General features: G+C 36.3%; 1 protein-coding gene across 2 annotated transcripts; it reads left to right on the top strand.

The window, feature by feature from the left end:
- The first annotated feature begins 758 nt into the window (after positions 1-758).
- Positions 759-23,091, top strand: LOC148354149 (FERM domain-containing protein 6). Of its 2 annotated transcripts, XM_088351697.1 has the most exons (14): positions 759-902; positions 7,367-7,515; positions 7,634-7,724; positions 11,829-11,908; positions 13,073-13,149; positions 13,296-13,491; positions 14,426-14,581; positions 16,280-16,345; positions 17,764-17,832; positions 17,912-18,086; positions 19,343-19,627; positions 19,806-19,928; positions 20,709-20,770; positions 20,925-23,091. In XM_088351697.1, exons 2-14 carry the CDS (start codon positions 7,438-7,440, stop codon positions 21,213-21,215), a joined length of 1,749 nt encoding a protein of 582 aa, XP_088207823.1. In that variant the 5' UTR covers positions 759-902; positions 7,367-7,437; the 3' UTR covers positions 21,216-23,091. The 2 variants fall into 2 exon arrangements, with proteins under 2 accessions (XP_088207823.1, XP_088207824.1); XM_088351698.1 differs by lacking the exon at positions 19,806-19,928.
- The last annotated feature ends 1,852 nt before the right edge of the window (positions 23,092-24,943 follow it).

Raw genomic sequence — 24,943 nt, 5'->3', positions numbered from 1 at the left:
AAAGTATGGCAAAGTACTAAAAAGAAGTCAAAAATGGAAAAGGTACTAAAAATTAACTCGTGAAAAGTATTGAAAGAACTAAAAAGTGGAATGAAGCTACAATTAGTATACTGGAAATTATATTGAAAATAGCAAAAAAGAAACTGTAAAAAAATATATCAAAACTACTAAAACGATTAAAAACTCGTGAAACGTATGGAAAGAGTACTCAAGTATGAAAAACTACTGGAAAGCACTGAAAAGTAGTGAAAAATAATGAATTGTATGGGAAAAGTACAGAAAAGTAGTGAAAAACATTAAAACATATGGGAAAAGTACTGAAAATAGTGAAATAGTGAACGTCAGGAAGAAATGCTGTAAATTACTGAAACTTAGAAAAAATACTGAAAAGTATGGCAAATGACTGAGAAGTTCGGCAAAAGTACTCAAGACTACTGAAAAGTACTTGAAATCCATTTTGAAGGTCGTTTTTATCGCTAAATGACAATAATCGTTAACAACAAATCACAACATATTAGATTACAATTTTTATCAACTGTAAATCAGACTTTCCCATCCACGAGGTAAATTATTCAATATCCTAAAAACATATATACTTTTGTATAATATATTCGATAAAGTCATTACTTTAACTTCAAATACGTTTAACAAGTAAAAACAAACATTATACTATTGTTTTTAAAAAAAACTAATTGAAGACTAAACCCCCGTCCAATTTTTTAAAATGGTACAGTCCAAATCTGCTTCTGTTATGCCACGGTTCAGCCCATTTCACAAATCACACGTTATGGTACTAAGTGAATAGTCCGTACCTAAATAGCAGAACTCGCATTTTTAAAATGTGTTTTCGAAATAATTATTAATGAAAAAAAATAAGATTCGTCTTCAACATGTGACAAACGGTGAGTTCGTTGTACTTTACGCTTAATTGGGCACTTGTTGCTCCAGAATTTGAGAGTTCTCATCGTTGGGTCCAACCGCTTGTTCGACGCATCATTGGCTATTTCTGTATTATACTCAAATTGTGTTGAAACCTAATTTAAAATGAAGTTTAGATCGTTGTACTTCTAACTCAATAATTGTTTCACACTTTCTCATCTTTTGGGATTTAAATTGTTTTGTACCCCCCCCATGTTAATGCACCATTAATTTTAGTTTTGGACCTTTTTATTTTTGTGTTCAAAAGCAGACGGTGCTGTAGAGTTGTTTTTTCCAGTAATGGGGATTATAACAGTCTTGGGAGGGTATTAAAAAAGCATGCAGATGGTAATTGGCACGTGAAGCCTGTTTTGATCCTTCCCATCCAGTCCTGGACGTATTTTGGACGTGAGATTTAGGACTAAATCTGCTCTAGTCCGTTTTAGACAGTCCAATAATAATGGGGTGTGTTTAGCCCAGACAAATGGACTATACTCAACAAACCTTTGATTCCATTTTGTCATTAAATAGTTTTTTATTTTTTGTGTTCACCTTGTTTTATGTGGTGAAAATCAATTTGTCTTTTCAATGCTGGATTTTGGGCTAAATAATAGAAGTCAAGTCAAGTCATGTTTATTTGTATAGCCCTTAATCACAAAGAGTCTCAAAGGGCTGCACAGACCACAGATTATACTGTAGTACGAAGAAAAATGTAGTCAGTTATTTGAATGTTCGAGACATAAACAGTGGCATAAAATCTTTAGAAGTCTTACATTGGGTTGTGTTCAGCCCAAACAATTAGGAGAAACGCAATCATATTCAGTTGTTTTTGTTGTCTTAAGTCATCATTTTGACATGGGAATTTTTTCTAATCCTGATCAGATCTGTTCGATACAGTCTTATAATAGACGCCTGACTTTAGTTCCAAAATAGACGTTCTTCTGTCTAAGACTGTCCAAATTGAGTCATATTTCAAAGTAATTTTAACATTAGATTTAGGTCTAAATCTGATCAGTCTGAGACAGTACAATAATATAATTTTTAAATTAGTTTTTTTTTTTAGCCTATCCTTTTTGGACCAAATTTAGTTCAAAATAGTTGATTTTGTTGTGTTCCTTCTTATCTGATGTGGTCCAAATGGAGTCATCTTTTCATCGTCTTTTTGATGTTTGATTTTGGACTGAATCTGACCAAATCTGTTCGAGACAGACCAATAATGGTGGTCTTAAATTGTGTTGTGTTTAATCTACTTCTTGTTGTGGTGCAAATTTAGTCTTTATTAGATTCTATTTTCAATGTTAACAATTTCAACCTCAGAAATGTCTTTTGGAGAGAACTTTTTGATTTTTTTTTGTAACATATTTTCAGGGTTTTAGCAACGATTTCTGTTGTTGTGTGCATAGTCATCAATTAACTAGGGAATCTCTTTATGTCTTCTAAAGGTAATAATGATTTTATTTCATTTAATATAACGATCCAGGAATGCTTTAAGATTATTTTTTCTTCCCTTATATTGCAGTATTCTAAGTCGACACGTTGTAACAATTATGTCTTTCAAAAACCGTGGGTCAACAATAATAAATAAGAGCGGACGGGGCATGGTAAAATTTGTCTTACCTTTATAATAAATTGTTGTTTTTTTTAAACAACCTCCAAAATTTATTGGTACAAAGCAAAAACCCAAGTTGGGTCTGTTTTATACAAAACAACCCTAAAAATGGTTTAAAGTTAAGTTTGTCATAGTTTAAAGTCACAAATCCAGCCAATTTGTGGGAAAAAAAAAGATTGTTTAGAACACCCCAAAAGAAAAATGTACTCCATTAGGAAGTCTGAAAGCATAAAGTGCTTTTCAAACAAGTGTTTTTTCAAACGCTATAGAGCAGAAATAAATGGAAGGAAACCAAGGAGAAAGCCGCGATTGACGTGGATGGATGGTGTTATGAGTGCACTGGATGAAAGAGGTCTAAATGTAGTGGAAGTTGGAGCTCTTGTTAGTGATAGGAATGAGTGGAGAGGTGTTGTGAAAGGATAGTGGGATGTTTGGACGCATTCTAAGGGATGGGCAGGGCACCTGTATGATGCGGCAGGGGTAAACCAGTGAAAGCTGTCGGGCCCTGCTGTAACTTGTTTGGGTGTTTGGGCATTTGGGTTGGCCATGGTCAATTTTTTGTGTGTTTTGCTACTTTTTCCTTTTTTCTTTTCTTTTTTTTTGTGTGTTTGTCTTGCTGTCGGTCACCCCTCTCGAAGGATATGACCAAGGAAGATGGATAGATAGTTTTTTCAAAAAACCTATAAATCTAATCAGGTTGTTTCAAATCTTTAAAAATCGTGTTGTTTGTTTACAACAACTGAAGATATATGTAAGAATCAAAAACCTAAAAACAGGTCATTTAGTTGAGAAATAGAGAAAAAAAGTGTTATTGTATAAAGAACAGTCATTCACAATATTTTTTGTCCAAAACAAGCTAGTTCGTTGAAATTAATCATATTTGGGGTTTTGTCCAGGTTTGACCCATTATGTGTTTTTTAACTTGAGTATTTTAGATTGTATTAGAGCAATGTTTTCTAACCTTTTTTTGAGCCAATCCACACTTTTTCATTAAAAAATCTTAAAGCACGTTTTATGTTGAAAATGTTTAAAAAAAGATCAGCAGACATAAGGTTTTTCTTATTGTTTGTGGTCATCTTGGCTCAGGAAGTAATACAGCTTAATCATTTACTGTAATATGGGATGTTATTAGATTTTTAACCTGTTTTTCAATATTTACTATCATTTCATTTGACAAATACATTAAATGAGCAAAAAAATTTCTCAGATTTATTTATTTTTTAGTAAAATAACAAGTTTATCATTAAGAGTATGTGCAAGATTCTTTTCTTCATCCATTTATTTTATTAGTTTTTGCCGGGCAATCTTAAACAGAGTCATTAAACAAAAAAGTTATTATATATGTGTGCCTTGATATAAAAAGAAAACATTTAATGTATTCCCACTTACTGAGAGATTTTTGTGATTAAGGGCTATATAAATAAATGTGACTTGACTTGACTGATATAGATGAAAGATACAGTTACTTGGTTGATCGCTGGAAAAAAAACATTGGATGTTTTTTTGTTTGCAAAGATAAAATTGGGCAATTTCCTGCGGCACACTAGACAAGTTCTCGGCACACTAGTTGAAAAACATTGTTTTAGAGTTTAACCTTTTGTAGAAATAAACACAACATGTTTCTGAATTGGTTCTGAAGATGGATCTCCTCCCAAAAACCTCCCATGGTCCTGTTCAAACCAGTCAGTGTGGTATTCAATCCGAAATTGTTTTTGTTTTTTGTCCCGAACCCAGTTTAGGCAATTTCCTGAGTTGGAAAACGCCTTTACTTTAAAGTATTCTGAGAGCTTAAGTGAACTAATACAGTTCATTATTAAAATCTGTCTGTGTTTTTCTTGTAAGTGTAGACATTTTTTTAGTAGACATGTGTCGCCAGCATGCCTAGAATTAACTCAATATTCAATACTGTGACCGAGCTAGTCCGATTTTCAAATGACTGGAAGTTCAGGTTTTTGGTCGTTTATCCTCACGCCTTACACGATGTGTTCTAACTTGTCCCAAAATGACAAATGTCAACGGTCTTCCTAACTTAAGAATCTAGCGCTGTTGCATTAAAGAAATAAAGTATGAGAAAATATGTGTGAACTTATTTTTTAAAAAAAAAAGGATTTTATACCTTTTTTTTGGTTATTGTATGAACAAGTGTCTTTAAGTTTCAAATGATCCGTTCCCGCTTCTTTTTCTTCTTAACGGTTAATGTCAAGAGGAGGTTTTAAAGGGACTTAGTCGGCGCACGGCAGTAATTAAAGTGATTAATTCAAGCTAAGACGTTAATCAGATGAGCCTCGTACCATTTGGGGCTTGAAGGGGTTAGCATCGGGGGACTAACCTCAGGTAAGGCTATATTGAAAATACGAAGGCTGAAACTAAGATTATTTTAATGGGATGCTCGATTAATCTGTCGGTTGTTTTGTCAATAAGCAAGAGATCGGATAAAAAGAAATATGTTGTTATTTTGATCCCTGTATTCAAATGTTACAATTATCAGTGTTGAAAACGAATGATTACTCGAGAAGCTCCAGTGTGTATTATACAACTCTGTATTTTAATAATACACACAATTTTATTTCTTTGAATTGTTTTCTTCTGTAGCCACCCATGTTAGCCATTAGACTGCAGGCTATGGCTTGCATCTGTTGTTATTGTTAGCTGCTACATGTCACTGGCCTTCCACAGCTGTCATGCAAGCGAACATCACTGAGTTCAGTAATTTAAGTATCTGCCACTTTTCCCCACTGTTTTCTTCTCTAGCCACTGATGCTAGGCACTTGGCTGCAGGCGATGGCTTGCTGCTAGTGTGTTTGTTAGCTGCTTCACGTTAATGCTGAGTTCTGTGATTGTTGCTCGCGGGGATTAAAACCAAGTCTTTGAATTAACACATTTTGGCTCAATTTTAAGCTACAACAATCTTCAGTGGTGAACTATTACACGCTGTCACTTTAATGAAATTTATTATTTATTATTTAATTATTTATTTTTCAGTTTGGTTTTCTATGACTGGAAAATGTTTAATAGTTAATTCCTTGTCAAAAAACATTTACCCTCAACATAATTCATTCTGAAATTGTAAATTTTAAAATACTGACCTGGTAGTAACAATTGGTGCTATAGTAAAACCTTTGCTCAGGCGAAATATGTTATTGGATATTTGAGCATTATAGCAAGTGTTGTTTTTGTTCTCTTAATCTTTCACAGTGACGCAAATGTATAAAGGGGGTAACTATAATGAAATGGAGAAGATTTGATTAAAAGGCCATTTTGCTGTCTTAGTTTGTTTTTATCTCATGTTCTTTTCTTATCAGGCCTTATTAAGGCTGCTGCTTGTTTTGGACAAAAACAAGATCAAGGACAAGGCCCATGGACAAAGATTATCTGGATGCTCACTGATCTCTGATTTCTAGATTATGTATAAAGTCATGTAGAAGTTTGTCGATTTTTCTTATAATTTAAGACAATCACACAATTTACAGGAAATAAACAAAAATACTTTTGTTGAAGTCCTGTGTTTTTTTAGGCATTATCATTCCCACTCCAAAAATAGTCGACTGAGATTTGTTTTGCCTCCATCTCTAATGAGGTCAGTTTAACTTAAACCTCTTTGCAAGCTGGACTTTTTCACAGTTATGCATATTTGGTTTGTAAATAAATCTGATGTTTCTGTTAGACACACTATCCGATCTTTAAGTCCTTTTCTATCAGTCTGCTTTGTTAGGATGATCTTTGTGATGAATGATGACCTTTTTCCTTCAACGCACTCGGTAAATCAATGTTTTCAAAGTAAAAATCTTCTGTTCACTGTTTGATTTTCTCTTGCCAGTTTTACGCTTAAGCACATAAAAATCTGGAAAGCATGCTCACTTTTATAAAGACAGTGGTATTATACGAGGCAGGCAGGATGTCAGATGTCAAATACTGAGACATTTCCGTTTAATGTATAAAAAAAAGACGGTTGTAAAACAAGCTTACTGCATGGCTTTACATCAGTCAGACATTTTATAAACAAAAAACATCTCCAATAAATTAGACCTGCAAACATTACATGCTTATAAAGCTAAATCGTACTGTGGTAAATAAGCCAAATGTCAGAAAATAATATACATAAATTTTATCCGTAAATGAGTAGAGAACAGAATATTGTTTAGAGGTAGTTATTTTCGAGCATAAAATCTCTCTACATTATTAAGCTCACATTAATATTTGTAGTTATTCTTCCCTTAGTCAAAGAGTTTTAAAATGTATGAAATAATCATTATACAAAAAGTCCCACTACTAGTTCTTGTTTTTTCCTTTTTTTCTTTTTTAAGGGGGACAAACCATTCGAACAGGGGAAATACATTCGATAGAAAAATACATTGCAAAGCTAAAACAAATATTTGTGAAGCACTTTCCTATGTCCAGTATTTGTTTGACATAATTTTTATACGTTAAGTAATTAAATCTTTAAGTCATGTTTGTGTTCCTCCTTGTTTCTCCCTACAAACATACATTACAAAGCTCATACAAATAGTTTTACTTGTACTTTCCCTATTTGTAGAGTGTCCATTCGTTTTTAAATGCTGTTTCGCGTAATTGTTATACATCATTGATTTTGATCTTTGAGTCATGTTTGTGGAGTTTCAACTCCGTGATATAGTTTGTACTGAGCAGGGGGAGGTAAGCAATTTAAAAAAAAGGAGGGGGGGTGTTGTCCTCCATACAAAAATAAATTTTATATATAGCTCATGAAAATAGTTCTGTAAGGTTCTTCTTATTTGTGAGGTATACAATACTTTTAAAATGCTATATGAAAGAAATGAAGTCTGATTCATGTTGTGCAATCGCTCCACTCTTGTATTTTAGATCTGATATGGATGAACTGTCTCTGATCGGGTAAAAGCTTGAGACGAAGATAGTGTCGCGATCGTGCCACAATGACCTCTCCGGTAAAGCAGCAGAGAAACGTTTGTGTTCTTCTCCCCAACAAAAACCAGCTGGAGATCACAGTAGGGGTGAGTTTGCCTCCAACTTGTAATTATCTGCCTCTCGAAATAGATTCCCCCTCCACCCCCCGTTTTAAAAGGGTGGCAGTTTGGTAAACACGGTTCTCTTTGGTTTCTCTCGCTCTAGCCGAAGGCTACAGGCCAGGATGTTTTCAATCGGGTGGCAGAACTTCTCAGTATCAAAGAGATGCACTTGTTTGGACTCTCGGTGGTGCGAGGTAAGGTCGCTCTTGACTGATGCGAGTACATGACGGCTTCAAGAAGAACTCGAGATCTTTGTTAAAGTCAACCAGACAAAACACATCCTGTGCTTTTCAGTTTTTTCAAATTTTCCTCTTTTTGTGGACTGAGGTTATTATAGTTAACGGAATCTAACAACATCTAAAGTGAAATATTATAGCGGGGATGGGGAGCAATACTAGATTTGATTTTTTATCTTGATTTGTGTAGATTTATTTATTTTCATTTAATTTACTTTAATTTAATCCACAATTGATTATTACACATCACATGGGAATAAAATGTTTTTTTAACATAAGACATTTAAAAAATGAATTGATTTGGTTTCAAATTATTCGGTGATAGTAATTGGGCGAATAATAATTATTTTCGTTTATGAATAAATAAAGTATCGATTAATTGTAAAAAATTATAATCTTCCTCAAGTTCAATAATTACTTTGAAATTATTTTTAACAGTAAAATAAGGAAGAAAGAAACTATAAATAAACCCTATGAATAATGGTTATGAATATATTGGTAAAATGTTTAAAGGACAATAAATGAATCTAATAACATTATATTATTATTATTATATTATATTATTATCTAAATTGATATTTCATCGTTTTTATCTACTTGAGGTATTTATTTTATGAAATAAAAAATACATGAGAAATGTAAAAAAAAATTATAAATATTTTTAGTATCATTATTAGGAAAAATATTTGGTTTTCAATGATTATTCTGGTAAATGAGTTTTTAAATATGTTTCATTAATGTTTTAACAAGTCAAGTCACATTTATTTATACAGCCCTTAATCACAAAAATGTCTCAAAGGACTGCACAGGATTACAATTACACCATTACCTGATCTTAAACCAACAATGATGAGCTGTTTGAGAACTGTGGTTTATGTTACTGTATTCCATAAAACTGAGTACACTTTGCTGGCAAGTTACAAATACTGTAATGCATGTTCTTTTTTTTTTTTTTTTTAATTATTACTAAAACTAATGTATGATTAAATATCACTAAAAAGAAATACAATAGAAAGAATGGCTCTAAAACTAATCTGAACTAACTGAAGTCATAACAAACCAAAAATAAACTTAATGCAAAATGTTAAACAATAATAAACCCTGATGTGGACACATCACTGTATTGTCCTAAATGCATAAATGTACATACATGTAGTGTGATTGTCACCCCGGTTTTTCTTTTTACCCTCACAGTGAACGCTCATTTATTGCGAGGATTACGTCCTAAAAGGAACATGTGAGGCGAAATCCATTTAGAAAAAGTAGAAACCTTTATTTATTTGCAAATAATATACATTACATATTCTATTATAAACTGAAACCAAAGGACAAACCCTTTATTTAACATAAAAGTACTGTATAATGTTGTTTTTTGTTTGCATTTAACAGATAACTGTTGGACTGTCAAATTATAATCTTAATAATCAACGTGAACTGACTGTTTACAACACAATGCACGATGCAAATCAGTAAAGTAGCAAGACTTTGAAAAGTGAAACACGTTATAGCGTGGGTTCACTGCACTAATACCCAAAACATGCCAAAAGACCCTTTAGTTTCACTTTCATGTCACCTCGAGTGATTGTGTCATAATCCCGAGTGGCCTATGAGTCACACTTTTCTGTTTTCTTTTTATTTCTTTGCTAAAACACACCACGTCGCCTCAGAAATCTCCCGCAGCTCACCTCCGTAACAAGCGAGCTTTTGTTTTTGCCGTGTCGGTCCAGCGATCACTCGGGCCCAGATTCCTGCAATATTAACTTCATTAAGCCTGGAATGCACACTCACATTCCACTCCTTAGCGAAGGGGAGGGACGGATTGATGAGCAGGGAGGGAGTCAAGTAAAAAAGGCTAAAACGGGACCTAGCCAAGGAGGAGGTGGTGGGAGGTCTTCAATGACTCAAGTCTAACTCAAAAGTGAGTCAAAGTGGTCCTGAAACTCTTAAAAACATTGATGAATGTTGACAAGAACAAGTTGTGAAACAGCTCGGCAAACATGAATCAGCGCTGCCACAAAAGAGATAAGCTTGACAGGAAAGAAAATGCCCATGTCTTGACTCATTGCACCTTGTCGAGACTGATACCACCTCCTCATTCTTAGCAAAGCATTAAAATTCTCTCACAGTGCTGAGCACAATAGTCAAAAACGTAATTACTTGCAGTTACTAAATACTTTGTTTAAAAAGAAGTTCTGTTACCCCTCATATTTAACAATCACGTTTACAGATTCCTTAACCACTAGAGTCGTTGGGGCACCACTTCCTGTGGTGTTTCTTGGGCATGAGTAGTGCTAGTTTCCATGGTTATCAGTAGCAGGAGAAGCCTCGTGACCTGACTCAGATACAAGACCTTCATTATCTGGTCGCTGTTGATTTTAGATGTAAATCTCCATCCCGCTCTTCAATGATGAGCTGGACCTCTGCATCGAGGAGCAGCTCCGTGTTACAAAACTGATACTGCAGAAAAACTATTTTGTTCAGAAATCCTAAGTACCACATCGAGCAAGACACATAGCAGTACTTGAGGATTTTATATTTTTGTTGATAAACAAACATTATGGCAATGATGTTGCGTCCTTTGCTCTTGTGACATAGTAAAGGCTTCAAAACTGTTATTTGGGAATGTTTTTGTTGCTTCTCATGTTCTTGCACTACTTTTCATTATTATGATGCACTGACCAACTCTTTAAACCAACAGGCAACTCTGTTTTTGCAAATAACTCAAACCAAATTGGTCCAAGCAGCTAATTAACCTACATAAATACAGATTTAAAAATACCTTAAAAAAAATAAATGAAAAGATCCTCTTATACCCACCGGATATGTAACATTGCAAAAATTTGAATGTCGTCTGGTCGCTTTCAACAGGCTACAACATCAAGCTAATTTCTCTACTTGTTCTGAAGGCAAAAAAACACCTTTTATCTTGTAATCTGTACATTTTGTTTGTTGTGTTATAAAACGTTTTGTACATTGAAACCATCATAATTAAACCGTCAATTGAATTCTAAAGTAGCAACGTTCAACTTTCGGTTCAGTTTCCAAATCATATTGACACCCAAAAGTAGCGTGTTAAAATAACTATCTAGTTACAAATTACCGTATATACTCACTTGAAACGACCTCCTAAAACTAATAAAGAATAGCCACATAATAAAAGAAATAGAAGAAAAGGTGTACAGAAACCTGCGGAAGCGGTGAAACCTTCATATTTTTTGGCTTGTGCTCTCTTGAGAGCTTGCAAACGAACACTTAGCTGAGACGATCCATATCCATTTTGTCTTTTGTCCTCAAATCAGTTGAGTATTTCCTTATCAATTTCTGGGTAGCGTCCAAGGCGTTTTCCTTTTTTCTCCAGGCAAGATGTACGGAAAAAAAAAATTACAAATAGACCAAAATTCACAGCACTGTTTTTCTGTAAATTCTGTGATCGCGTTTTTCCCATTGATATCATTGTTCCTTTATAAGCCACGCCCACTATTCACTACTGGTGACTCACAACCAAATATGCGCATATTACCTGACCCCTGATATCAGTGTTTTATTTCATACTTGTAAATACGATGTGAGTATATACGGTAGGAAGAATACCTGTAGGGAGAAATTACGTGTTTGGAATAGCACCACCGTAACTGTTTTTGGTTGTATTTGTTGGTAGATATAAACATCTCATCCTTGTTCATTTGTTTTACTCAGTGTTGCGTGTGACTTCATGAGTGAAAGAGAAAATGCCATGTTAGGATTCACCATGTTGTAACGACAGTTGAGTTACAACATTTTGTCAATAATGCGTTACAGTACTCGTTACCGAGAAGAGTAATTACGTTCCTTCGTAACGTGTTACTCCCAACATTGTTCCCAAATTACATCTAGCACTAAAATGGCAGCAATTAGTATAACCCTGATAACTGCCCCCCTCACTAACTCAAGAATAAGGCCGCCTTTTTTTTTCTTTCACCCCAATTAGGCCCATTGTGGCACACATTTTCTGCCCGGCTGCATTACTGTTTTGTTTGCCTGCTAACTGTCTGCTTGTTTCCTGGGCGTCTTTCTTCTGTCCAGACAATGAGCGCATATTTTTAGACATGGAGGAAAAGTTGAGCAAGTACTTACCCAAAGAATGGAAGCAAGAGTCTGGGAAGGTATGAAAGCTTGTCAATGTTTACAAATGTGTCCCAATTTTCTTGTTTTGTAAATAAACAAAATACAAAATAAACTGTCAAGTACAGTAGACCCCCAGGATACAACATTAATTGCTGAGGAGAGAATCGCAGCGGGAAAATGCCATTTAGCGGGGGATAGAAACCTGTGGTAATTAGCTCTGACCCGGAACCCCAGATAAAAATATTAAAATAAAACAAAATATCATATAGTAAGTACTACTAAGCTGTAGTGTGCATATATGTGTATATATATATATATATATATATATATATATATATATGATTAAATAACATTATGAATGAATATACATGTTAAGAAAAAATAAAATTTTATTTACCTTTGGTGTGGATACTGCTGATGGTCAATTGGTTACAGCCATACAACTTAACAAGGATAGTGATACATGTGCTTTCTTTGTATTTTTTGAGAATCGCAAGCTTTGATTCCATGGTTATCATGTTTTTTTCCACCTTTAGCATCACTACAAGCCTTGGAACCCATAACCTATAAAAACATTATAAAGTATTTGACATTTTGAACTGAATAAAGAGAAAGGCATTGTGGGAGGTAGTTCAGCTTCATAATGCTGTGACGCAAACCAATCGCAGACCAGCCTTTTATATGACGATAAACAATTGCAGATAGGCATATGCACAAACACCACAAAGTTTGATTTTGTTTTTGGTTGCATAATATAAGTTGAAAAAGCAAAAAACAAAAAGGGGAAGACATAACATTGAATTCCATACTGTAATATGAAATTGTTGTATGGCTGGTTAGCAGTCTCCCAGGGTGTCCTTTACTGTTAAGTAACATCATTGCAGGGTTTCCTTCAGAAAACCTGACCACTGTATTATTTATATATTAGTATTTTTTGTATTATTATTTTGTATTTTTAGGGCTGGGCAATACATATAATTAATCCATTTCAATTGCCAATTTAAAGATGTAAAAAATAAACATTGGCTTAACTTAAACATCAAACAAATCAATATAAATATTTTGATTACCTCAAAGCTGGTGCTGATACATCAAAAGCTTTTACCCAAGTGCCGTTTTTTTTGGTGCACAAATTAAAACTATTGATTTTTATGTACAACTTATCAACACAAAATTAACATCAACTTATCGTTTTTTCTTAGATCTATGAGAAGAAAGGCTTTCCCCTTGTCCTCTGTGTCCAAGTGCAGTATTATGTTGAGAATGGCCGACTCATTAGGTAAGTCCTCACAAGTTTTGTACGTCTCCTTGACAGTGAACTATCTTTAATATCTTATTACTATACCCCATCCATCTCTGTCTTCCTCCCCTGACACCATGTGCAACACACCGGTCATGTTTTCATTTCTTTGTGCTCTGTACCAGCGAACGCAAGGCACGCCATCTCTACTACTCTGACCTACGCGAGAGAGTTTTGCGCTCCGAATGTCGACAACAGGAGGAGGTCTACTTCCAGCTGGCCGCTTACGCCATGCAGGCCGACCTCGGGGACCACCAGATGCCCAAGGATGGGGAGGAAACTGTCCCTTACTTCCAACCCAAGCAGTATTTTCCTCCATGGGTATGTAACAAGCATCTTATTTTTTGCACTATATCGGATTATAAGGCGCACCCCCCAAAAATGGTCGTTTGTCATCTATTTTTGTATATGAGGAACACTGGACTATAAGGTACATGGAGTTAAAACTACAGTAAACATTACTGTATTTATTCATGTATAACAGTGCATTTTATACACTTACAGCAGGAATACAAACATATTGCCGTGAGACGCTAGTCGATCCTTAAGTTATTTCTATCAAAAGTTATGATTTTTTTTTTGATTGAATGCACACCAAATGCTCTCTCCAGCCTCTAGAAAGAAGTGTTTAATTTGTATAGCGTGGTGATTTGGTTCAGGTGTAAAAATGCATTCACTCCACTGTTAGCAAACCAGTTAGCAAATTTAATGCCAAACATGAAAATATTTTTCCCCACTTTTTATGAATAAATGTTTTGTTTTTAGAAAGGATTCCTTGTCATCCATGATTATAATATGTTGGTTAGTTTACTAATAAAGGCTGAATGAAAAAGTATAATACTGAAAAACAAAGCTAAAAATTTGGAGTAGACAATCTTTTACAGATCTGACTTACGGTAGTGCAAAGATTGATCCGTCGATAAAAGTCACTGACCTTACATAACACGGGCCATAAATGGCCCCTGGCCATAGTTTGGACATCAAATATTGTACCTCAATTTATACATTTTATGATTTGCTTATCCTCTTCGGGTTCACAGCAGAGGCTAATTCTGTGTGAATATGAAAGACTTCACTGCTCAGCCTTGCTGTTCTCTGCTTCTAGTTACTACTTAACTCCCAGTTTAATTGAACATGATGCAACAAAACAAAAACACAAGTGAACTTATGTAATGCAATAGTTACTTGCCTTTGGCCTCCCTCCCTACAACGTCCTGGATATCGATTACAACATTTTTCTTCCTCATTTCTGTAGATAATAGCCAAGCGGGGGCTGAATTATCTCCTATGCCATGGCCCCAAAGTGCACCAGGACCTGTGGGGCATGTCTGCTCGTGACGCCGTCCTCCTCTTCATCCGAGAATCTTGTCGACTGGAGGATGTGCCGGTTACGTTTTACAGACTGCAAAAGGTAGCAAGACACTTGAACCATTCCTGGCCAACAGTGTTGCAAAGCCACCTGTCATAGACTCAACAGAACCTTTGGCCCTTTTCCTTGGGCTTTATTCAATTTTAAAGCAACAAAGACAACAGACACTCAAGCTTGATTTACACAGGATCGGCATCACACACTGACACTCTTCGTTTTTCTGCTCTCCCGGCATTTGTTTGACAAAATTTGATGGACATTAACATCATCATAACAAGTCATATCTTCCAACACTTAATAAGGAATATAAGAAGCCGTATTTCAACATTTAAAGAAAATGTTGGATTGTAATCCCTCACTACTCGTTGCTTTTTACTCCATGGCCTCAGTGCACCGTGGGTCGAAAATATATATATAAATATATATATATACACATATTTCGTTTGTTTCTTCCTTTTTCAGCATCAAAGGTGCTGATAACATTTTATTTACAATAAATTATTTTATAAGAAGCCTTGTGCAGAACAGTACATGTTAAAAGTTCAATTTTATTTTCAGAAAGCTGAAAGACTGTAAAAGAAACAATAATGGAATCTGAATCGTAACAATTAAATTTTCTACCCGTATATTTAATTTCACATGTCGTTATTATTTCCAATATATTCTGCAAGCCATTATCCCCATTGGTATATTATTGCTAAGCAGGGCTGCAGGATTACATTTTTGTTGGGCTTGGTGTTTCTTTTTTGCCGTGACTGCACTTGTGCAGCAGTGATCCATTATCCCCCATTGTTTATTGCTTCCAGTGGGTACCAGGACTGCAAATTTTCATCGGGCTAAGTGACACTTGTTGGGCATTTCTGTTTTTCCTTATAAAATGAATTATGCTTATACCACCACAATCCATTATCCCAAATCTCATATTGCTGCAACTGGCGAAGTGCACTTCTGTCGGTAGCCGTGCTGTTCCGGCCTAGCTAAAATGGAATGCAGGGTTGTGGCCACAATCCAACATTCACAGTCGACTATTGGTTAGAGCACGTCCGGCAGAGCGCTTTTTTTTCTATTCCGGCCAATGAAGCGTGTCAATGTTGCCCACCTTACATGAACTGCACTGTTTTGGCCGCGGTCCATTTTCCCTGGTCGACTATTGCTGTGACCAGGTGCCGCCAGAGTGAATGGGGGGCTATATCGCAGATTTTAGCATATTGTGGGGGATTCTGTTCTCCGATATCTGCGATAAATGAGGGAATGCAGCAGGGGTCTCAGACTCACAGCCCAAGGGCCAATTGTGGCCCGCGGATGATTGTTTGAGGCCCCTGCCTTAAAAAGAAAGTTTGATGTACGTGCTGCCTGTGGGAATTATGGATTCATTTATTTCTGATGGGTTAATTTATTAATTTATTTGTAAATTCAAAATATTTTTTTTATTTGTTCATCCTATTTTGTGAAGAATATTTTAAGAAATATTTGAGAACAGCGAAATGTTTTTAAACCGAAGTGCCCAGAGGAAAACCACCCAGGCACATGAAAAACTTGCAAACTCCGCAAGGAGAGATTGCGGTAGCTGGAATTGAACCGTGGACATCCATAACCATTGGGGTTGCGTGCTAACCACCCAACTGCCGTGCCACCCTAACTATATGATAACGATAGAAAATCTTAGACGTAAGCCAGAATTTAAAAAAAAATCTGCTTTGCTTACAAACTTCACTGACATCCCATCATTCATGCGTGCAGGACAAGAAAGAAGAGAAAGGAACGGCGGTACTCGGTCTGACCCTGAGAGGAATGCAAGTTTATCAGGTAGGCTCGCACGTGACATGCAAAACAGAATATCCAAGTTGAGTCACTGATCCCCTTCCGGGTGCATGCTCTGCTAAATCCCGGGCAGACGTGTAAAGAATGTGCGTGTTGCCAGCGGCAACGCCGCATCAGCAGATACGAAGCGTCTGCCAAATGCTCGACTTGTTTGATGTGTCCGTCAGGGACCATCTGGGGGGATTAGGGGGCTGGGGTCTGCCTGATTAAAGGTCCAACGGACCATGAGATACTACAAGACACCCTTGGCCTCTCCGAGGTTCAGACGGCCAAACGATCGCACGAGATGCTTATTAGTTATGTTTATGGTTTAAAGAGAGCAGAGCGATTGTTTACATTAGTGAGATAATCTAGATAATGTAAAAGCATATGCACTTTACACGTATTTAAGTAAAATTCAGGTTCTTACCTTAAATTTCTGGTACAATTCTATAGTTAATATAAGCTAAACAATGCATACACTACAAATCAAATATTCAATTAATCTACAACTGTTTTTATAATTAATTAAGCACAGAGAGACATTTAGATGAGGCATTCTCCAAATCTTCAGAAATTCAGATTCTCAACAGTCAATTTTATTTTTCCTCCTCAATGATAAACTTATTTTTTTTAAATCACTGACATTAGAAAATAAATTCTCGTCGATCACAAATTTAACAACTATTCATTTTTAGAAATCTTAAAAGCACTCGTAGGTTGTTTTTTGGAAAACTGTCTAATCTTAAGTATAAAAAGTAAATGTTTAAGTAATATATTTGTTTTTGGTATGTTTCAGCCAAAGCGCCAATTACATTTTTTTTAAATTAATTCATTAATCTACTTTGGGAAATATTGACTAAATATTTGTTTTCTGTTACTTTATGGTAGCATTGAGCACACATTAGGAGTCATAGGCTGCGATAAAAATTGCATAATGTTTCACCAAAAATATACATTTTTACAGATGAAGATGGAAAACGGTAGCATTGTTTTTTATTTGTAGTATTTTACGTCATTTGTTTGTGATTATTTTTAACTTTTTGTTCAATCGTCCAGATAAAATACTTGACCACCACTGCTTTGTAGGCTAAATCACATTCCTATAAATTCTTTTTATTTATTTTTTATTTTATTTATTTTTTTTGCAACGCAAATTAACTATCGCTGTGGGATTTTAGCCGATTCTTCAATATTCAGTTTTTTGTCCACAGTGCCAGATTAAAAAGCCTGACGTATTTGTTTTTTTTGTAATGTTAAATTACACTTTAGACATTTTATCCGATTTATCAATAATTTACAATACTATCATATTTTGAAATCCTTCCTTGGTGGACTAATTTGGCATTGGATACTGAATGGTGCCAGTATCTTCAACAGTTTACAGTTTATCAAAATAGATGTGTGTTTGTGTCTCTGTGTAGGAGGCAAACAACATCCGACACTTGCTGTATGACTTCCCCTGGTCTAATGTGGGAAGGCTCACTTTCCTGGTAATAATTATAATCCTCTTCTAAAGAAAGTGAGGTGTTGGGTCAGCATCTTTTGCCTACTGTCGTGTTTTCTTCTCAGGGAAAGAAATTTGAGATTCAACCGGATGGCTTACCGTCAGCCAGGAAGCTGGTCTACTACACAGGGTCTTCCTTCCGCTCTCGCCACCTCCTCTTGCATTTAAGCCGCAGCCATCGTATCTACCTCAGCCTCCAACCGGCACTCAAGCACCTTAGACAGCTGGAGGAGAATGAAGGTACTAGAGGCAGGTTTTTCTATATCTTCAAGACTCTGTTGATCTTTTTCACACACGTAACTTAACCACCTGACGACACCATGACGGAGGGCAGTTAACAACAGTAAACAATGGGCCACTAAACAGTAGACATCAACAACAAAAAAGCTATACTATTCAACACCATTGTCAATAGTCAAACAACTATTGTGCAGCTGTTGAATAAGGTGGCTCGCCTTGTGGGAAAGCACAAATGGTGGTATTTAGAGAAACTGAAGATGGCATGGCTAGCTACTGACCCATAACTTTGAGCCTCCGGACATATTCACACATCCAACCAAATCATCCAGTCTGCCTGACTTCCCTCTTCATGATCCATACTACTATATTGTAAACAGAGTATCCCCATACACCTGTGCTAATCCAAAAACCTATAAAAGTCTGGTTCCTTACCAGTTTTTCGTAGCTGGTTGGATTACCGTTACTTGTTGCTCACTGGCGCAGGGAGGAACCTCATTATGGCAAAGGTAATACAATAACGTATGCTAATATGTTTTATATAGGGTGCCATCCAATCTTATATTGACTGTAACCAAAGCTGCTCGAATTGTTTACAATTTCTATTTTGCCTACAGTAGCTACCCCGAGTGTATTTGGTGTGACCCGTTGTGGCTAATTTCCACTCCCGGGCAGAATCTCCCCCCGTTTACGCAATAGCTCACTTGATTATTTGTTTGAGTCGCGCTAATCAATATTCCCTTATTAACTCATTCTGTCAGAAACGCTGTGTTGAGAAATACAGGGGAAAAAAACGAGTGTGCGCTCACATTAAAGGGTGTGATACATTTCTGCTGGGGAGTCAAAGTTAGCCAGCATCACTCCTACCTACTTAACATAAACCTGTATATATAAAACGTACCTTGTAAAAAATCTTCGTCGCAAATTGTGGAGTACTTAGAGGGCGGCCAGTGCCTCAATTTGATTGCAGATAAACATCGCTGTCTTCAGCATAAGTGATATGATAAAATGCCAAATTAGGCTTAGAACCTTGCTGGTTTGCACAGCAGAAAATCACCATCGTAAAAGGTTCCAGTTTTATCTTTGTTGTGGTTATTGGTAGTTGTTTCAACTCAAATTGCCTATTCAACTGTTGTGCTCTCAAGTGCTCTTGCCGTCTGTCACTACTCTCATTCTACCAGGGAAGGCGACGTGATGTCACATGAATCTGAATCTGAAACATGCAAAGAGTCAATAACCAAAATGTTTGCTTTATTCAGAAAAGAAGCGATACAGAGAGTCCTACATCAGCGATGATCTGGATGTGGAACCTGTAGGCAGCGAGAGCAGCCCAGGTTTGTCCCGCATTTCCACCAGCAGCTCGGGCATTGAAGCTGACGCCCGACAACACAGCATCTCCACGGAGATTACCTCCATGGAGGAGGAAGCGGAAGACAAAGTGGAGAAGCTTTCCTGCTCCGCTGCCAGCCAAGTCAGCTCCTCAACTTCTGGTCTCGGCAGTGGAAGGAAGGCACAAATCGAGAAGGAGGAGTGGCAAGAACAAGGTTAGACATTTATACCTATACACTTACACACTAGGTGCTTCTGGATTGTATGAATCTATTATAGTTTTTTAAAGACTTGTGAACAAAGTCCAATAATTTCACAGACTTAATAAAAGTGGGAGGTTGTGGTGCAAGGTGAACCTAAACTGCTTATTCAGGGTACCATTTTTTTTAATAGAAATGAAGAGAGAGCTCTCAGAGAAAGTTCTAGCTGACTTCCCAGATGAGATGTTTCAGCTGGCTGATCTTCTCGATGGCATTTCGGTAGATTGTACCTTCTTCACTGAGACAAAAGTGACTGGTAAGAACTTTAGAGTACTGTAAACCCCCTGGATACAATGTTAATCCGTTCTAAGGCGAATTTGTCCTACAGTGGGGTATAGAGACCTATGGTAATGTGTAGCTAATGCAATCGAAACCACCTGTTACTCCCAATAAATCATTGAATTAAAAAAAATGATATTTTGTTAGCAACTTATGTGCAATATACTCGTATATGACTAAATAAAATTATAAATAAATATGCATGTAAACATTTTATTTACCTTTGGTGTGATGTAACTTGAGCTGGTACAGTGGCGGTTAGATGCATAGACGGTGTATTAAAATGACAGTATCCAAAAATTGTCACGAGAATTGTCATATTCCATAGAAGAGTTGCTTTAATCAGCTGCTTATTTTGAATAGCAGTCCCGATTGTAAATCGGTTACAGCCAATTCTTTAGCGAGGGTAATAATCCCTGTACCCTATTTGTGTTTCCTTGGTTATCACGTTTTTTTTCCCTTTAGCACCACTGCAAATCATGGGAACCTATAGCTCACCAAATTAAAGTTTGATACAAGATTGAAGTGAACAAAGAGAGAGAAAAGAATCGTGGGGTTAAAATAGCCCATCGTCCACATAGTTACATGAAAAGATTGTAAGCTGTGGACGCTGTAACCCGGGGCTCAACTTTGAATGTATCAAATCGTTGTCCATTCGCCATTTTAACGTGATTCACACAAAAAAATGCTTAAATAGGCTCATACATTCAGTAATAGGTGCTGTAATCACTTTTCTTTTACATGTTGTTTCCTACAGAGAACAAAGAGTCCCTTCCAGAAAACGCTAAACATGACATTGTGGATGACTCCAATACCCAAGTATGTTGTTTCCCAAATTGTATTTCTTCTTTGTTTCCCCCAAACACTTTATCAATTAAAATCAGAATTGGAGGGGGTGTATTTAGGGGTCAGAAAAAGACAGGGGCAATCGGATGTTTGCATTTAACTATTTTCTCTATTTTTTTTTTTTTAGGTGGAAGAAACTAGATTGCACTCTTGTGTGGACCGGCACAGCTACAGTCTCGACGACGTGAGTTTGTTCCCCCCCGGGGCCCCCTTGGGGACCCCGCTGCAAGCCGATTCTTCACACAGTTATACCTTCGGCCTCTCAGACACCTCGGCCGACACAAAGGACCCCGTTGTTCATGACTATTACCCTTTTTTGCACTGCCAAGCCAAACCTTCCTTCCACAGCCTCAGATCAAACAACTGCCTGTCACTGGACTTTCTGGGAGACGAACACATTTTGGAGTTTGTTCTGTGAACAGGTGACAACAGAGAATGTCAAAACGTGTCATACCTGTTACTTTGAATCTTACAATTCTGTGGATGTCACCGTTTTGTACCTAAAACATTTAGTTGTCTGAATATTTATTGATGTATTTTATACACACACACACACACACTATATATACATGTAATTAAGGGAAACTACATTAAATGTAGTGGTTGTTTTTGTTTTTATCCATTAAGTATGTTTACATGCAGGCAATAATCCGATTGGACGCGCAATATTGCCAGTATTATGGTTATGAAAAGCCCTGAAAAAAATCAATTTAATGTCTTCATCTGACTGCGAGTATTCTGATTGCAATGGTTGGGTTTGTCCTTTCATTTTACGATTACTCGTGGATGTCTATGCTTTTGAGTGATCTGATTTGTATGTGCACGCACACGCAGTGTCCCCCTCATCCAGGGTATTTGAATGCGCTAAATGATTCTGGGATTTGGAGTACAGAAGACACATGATACAAGAAAAACTCTGACTAACTCGATAACAAGCTGCAGGTGTATTGGTGGATTTCTCCCAGACATTTTCCGTATTTTTTCTGCCGAAATGAGAGCTATTGGAGTTGATCTCCAAAGTAACAGTTAGGCTTTTGTTAGCCTTGTTGAGCTCCTGCAAAAATCCAAAACACATTCTAGTGGATGCCGCAATTGTATCCATCCATATATAGTATAATGATATGATTTTAGCTACCACTTTACAAGCTCAACTTGTAAACACGCAGGACGCAGCAATTGAGCAAACAAGCACAGTACTTCATGGAATTTGGTGAGTGGATTAAATTAAATGATTATGGATTTAATGTTGAATTTTAATTTAACGATTTCCCATCCGTTTATGTAATGTCGTCACTTTTGCTCTGCCCTTGCAATTGGAATATTGTAATCCCTGTGTTCCACGGTTGTGACCTTGATCCTTCATCCCTAGTCGACTAACCCTGGGAGCAGGGGAGTGATTGAGGCTGCTGATGGGTCCATTGCGGCCCGCCTCGAGAACTGCACGGTTTTGGCCGCCATCCATTATACTCAGTTGACTATTGCTTAGAGCAGGGGCCGAAAGAGGAAATTTGGGTCACTTTTTGGCTTCCCCCCCCCCTGTTTTTTCTAGCTTAGTGGAACAGCACCCAAGCAGCCACAGTTAACTATTTGTTAAAAATGGTGAAGGGTTGACCTCACGGATTTTTCAGTATCGCGAGGGGTTACAATAAGTATCTATCTATCTATCTATCTATCTATCTATCTACCCCCAAATGCCATTTTGTCTTAAAGCATATAAATGATTCAGATTGCTCCAGAAATCCACTATTCAGGTTCTAATTGATTTATTTCCTGCATTTAAATGTTGTCTTATGTGGTAGCGCAAAAATAAATGTTTGTTCAATGTTGTAAATATTCCTAAACCACAGTGCCAACAAAAGAAGCTCCTAAGTACGATTTTACATTCCATTTTTCTACCGTCACTCTGGTTATCCTGCCTCAGCAAGGATAGCTTCAAGTGTGGGGGATAAAACTTCCTCACAGATTTGAAACCAAACATGCTTTATTAAACTCTTCTCCTGCTTTTAGCTCTATTTCTGGACCATGTATAATGAATTTGCAGTATTTTTCTATTATATAACCCAAAACAAAAGGGCTTTTTTGATGCTATTATTTTCACTGTTTTGTAAATGGTAATTAGTATGCAAAAGAAGAACCTTAGCCAGCATGAGCTCACTGGGAAGGAATGCTTGTGATTAAAACACTCCGTTCTGATAATGTATGACCAATGTGTGGGTTATTTTCTATCATGAAGCATTTTTTTCTTCTCAAGTACTGCTTTTTTATAATAGAAAAATAAATTTTACTTCATGGAATATTTTGTCCAGGTGTGGAATGTATTTTACACTATATTTCTACCTACACAACTGAACTTTAAATATAAACAATTTTTTCCCCCCACTCTTTAGTCCCATGAAATTTTTCAACTTATCATTTTAACGGGGATAAGGATCATTTTTTAAAGTTTAGCAGACATTCAAAATATGGCAAGAAGACATCTATGGATTTTGAACTTGCAAGAACAGGAAGAGAAGCCAAACCTTAAATAAGAGAACTCGTTCTAAGTATTGTTTTGTGATGTAATGTTTGCTGAAAACTAAATGTGGAAAGAAAATATATTTTGATATATATATATATATATATATATATATATTATTATTATTATTATTATTTTTTTTTTTTCGACCTATGCTTTTTTGATATAAAAAATAACATTGGTATGATAGGTAATGCATTTTTGTCTAATATTCAAACCATGGTTTTTTTTTTTTTTGTTTACTGAAGGAAAAAGTTCTGTACCACTAGGAGGCACTAAATATTACACACTGTCCATTTAAGTTTTTGTTGAAGTAGACGTCTCAAACCTCGCGAAACTTGGACAGCTGCTTCTTAAATTTAGTTAGATGTTTTTTTTACAGTGATGGATTTTAAAATGCCCTTGGTTTTTATTTTGTGTTTTAATTGTATTATATACAGACACTCTTTTTTGGGGGCAGCACGGCGGCGCAGTGGTTAGCGCTTGTGCGGCACAGTTCATGTCATGGGAACCTGTCGTGGGTTCAAATCCAGCTCCAGACTTTCTGTGCGGAGTTTGTATGTTCTCCCCGTGCTTGCGTGGGTTTCCTCCGGGCACTCCGGTTTCCTCCCACATTCCAAAAACATGCATTTCAGGTGAATTGGCCGGTCCAAATTGTCCCTAGGTGTGAATGAGCGAATGAGTTGTCTGTCCCTGTGTGCCCTGCGATTGGCTGGCAACCAGTTCAGGGTGTCCACTGCCCGATGATTTCTGGGATGGGCTCCAGCCCCCCGCAACCCTACTGAGGATAAGCGGTACGGCTAATGAGATGAGATGAGATGAGACTCTTTTTTGGTCATATTTGAGAAGAAAAACTACGTGTTTCCTTTGTTAAGAAGACGTCAAAAACTTCCCTGAGATTTTGGAAACCACACCTTAAAAAAATCGTTTTCCCTGGGTTGGATTTTACAACGTTGTTCTTATTTCGTTTTAATTATTTAATACTCATGTTTCCATTAAAGGAAAAGTTTGTAAGTCATATTTGAGCAGAATAGCTTCATTTTCCTTCGTTGCAGTAGACGCCTAAAAACCTCTTTCCAAATTTAGGAAGCAATACTGCAAATTACCGATAAAATATTAGTTGGCTGTATTTTGGTTTCAAAATTTCTTTTAAATATTGGACAATATAATTTCCTGATAGGGAATCCCTATGAAAGGAAATATTTTTCGATCCTAATAATTACGTTGATTCCCCGTTGACATAAACTCAAAACGTTTCGCACGATTTAGGAAGCTGCACCTTAAAATAACATATTATGATTTATGTGTTACTTTTTCATTTTTTAAATTTATTTTTAGTTTTCAATACTGTTATCAATATCAAAAGCACACATTGTTGGTCATATTTCAGCAGGATAACGGTTTTCCCTTAGAAGTAGACGTCTCAAAAGTTCTCAAGACGTAGCGAGTGACACTTAAAATCAACAATATCATGAATTCATTTTTTTACGTTTAGTTTTAAATGTTATTTTAAATCTTTGAATCCTGGAATAACGTTTTTTTTAACTCAAAGTTGTTAATGTTTGATATCTCAAAACCTCTCGCGAGACTTACGGCGACGAATCCGGAAGTTTACAAATGACTTCGTAAAC

The sequence above is a fragment of the Urocampus carinirostris genome, chromosome 13 (genome assembly GCF_059441175.1).
Source record: "Urocampus carinirostris isolate Australia breed hairy pipefish chromosome 13, RoL_Ucar_1.0, whole genome shotgun sequence".
NCBI classification, from domain to species: Eukaryota; Metazoa; Chordata; class Actinopteri; order Syngnathiformes; family Syngnathidae; genus Urocampus; species Urocampus carinirostris.
Note: the sequence above shows the minus strand (reverse complement) of the source record. Positions and strands in the feature narration are given on the sequence as shown.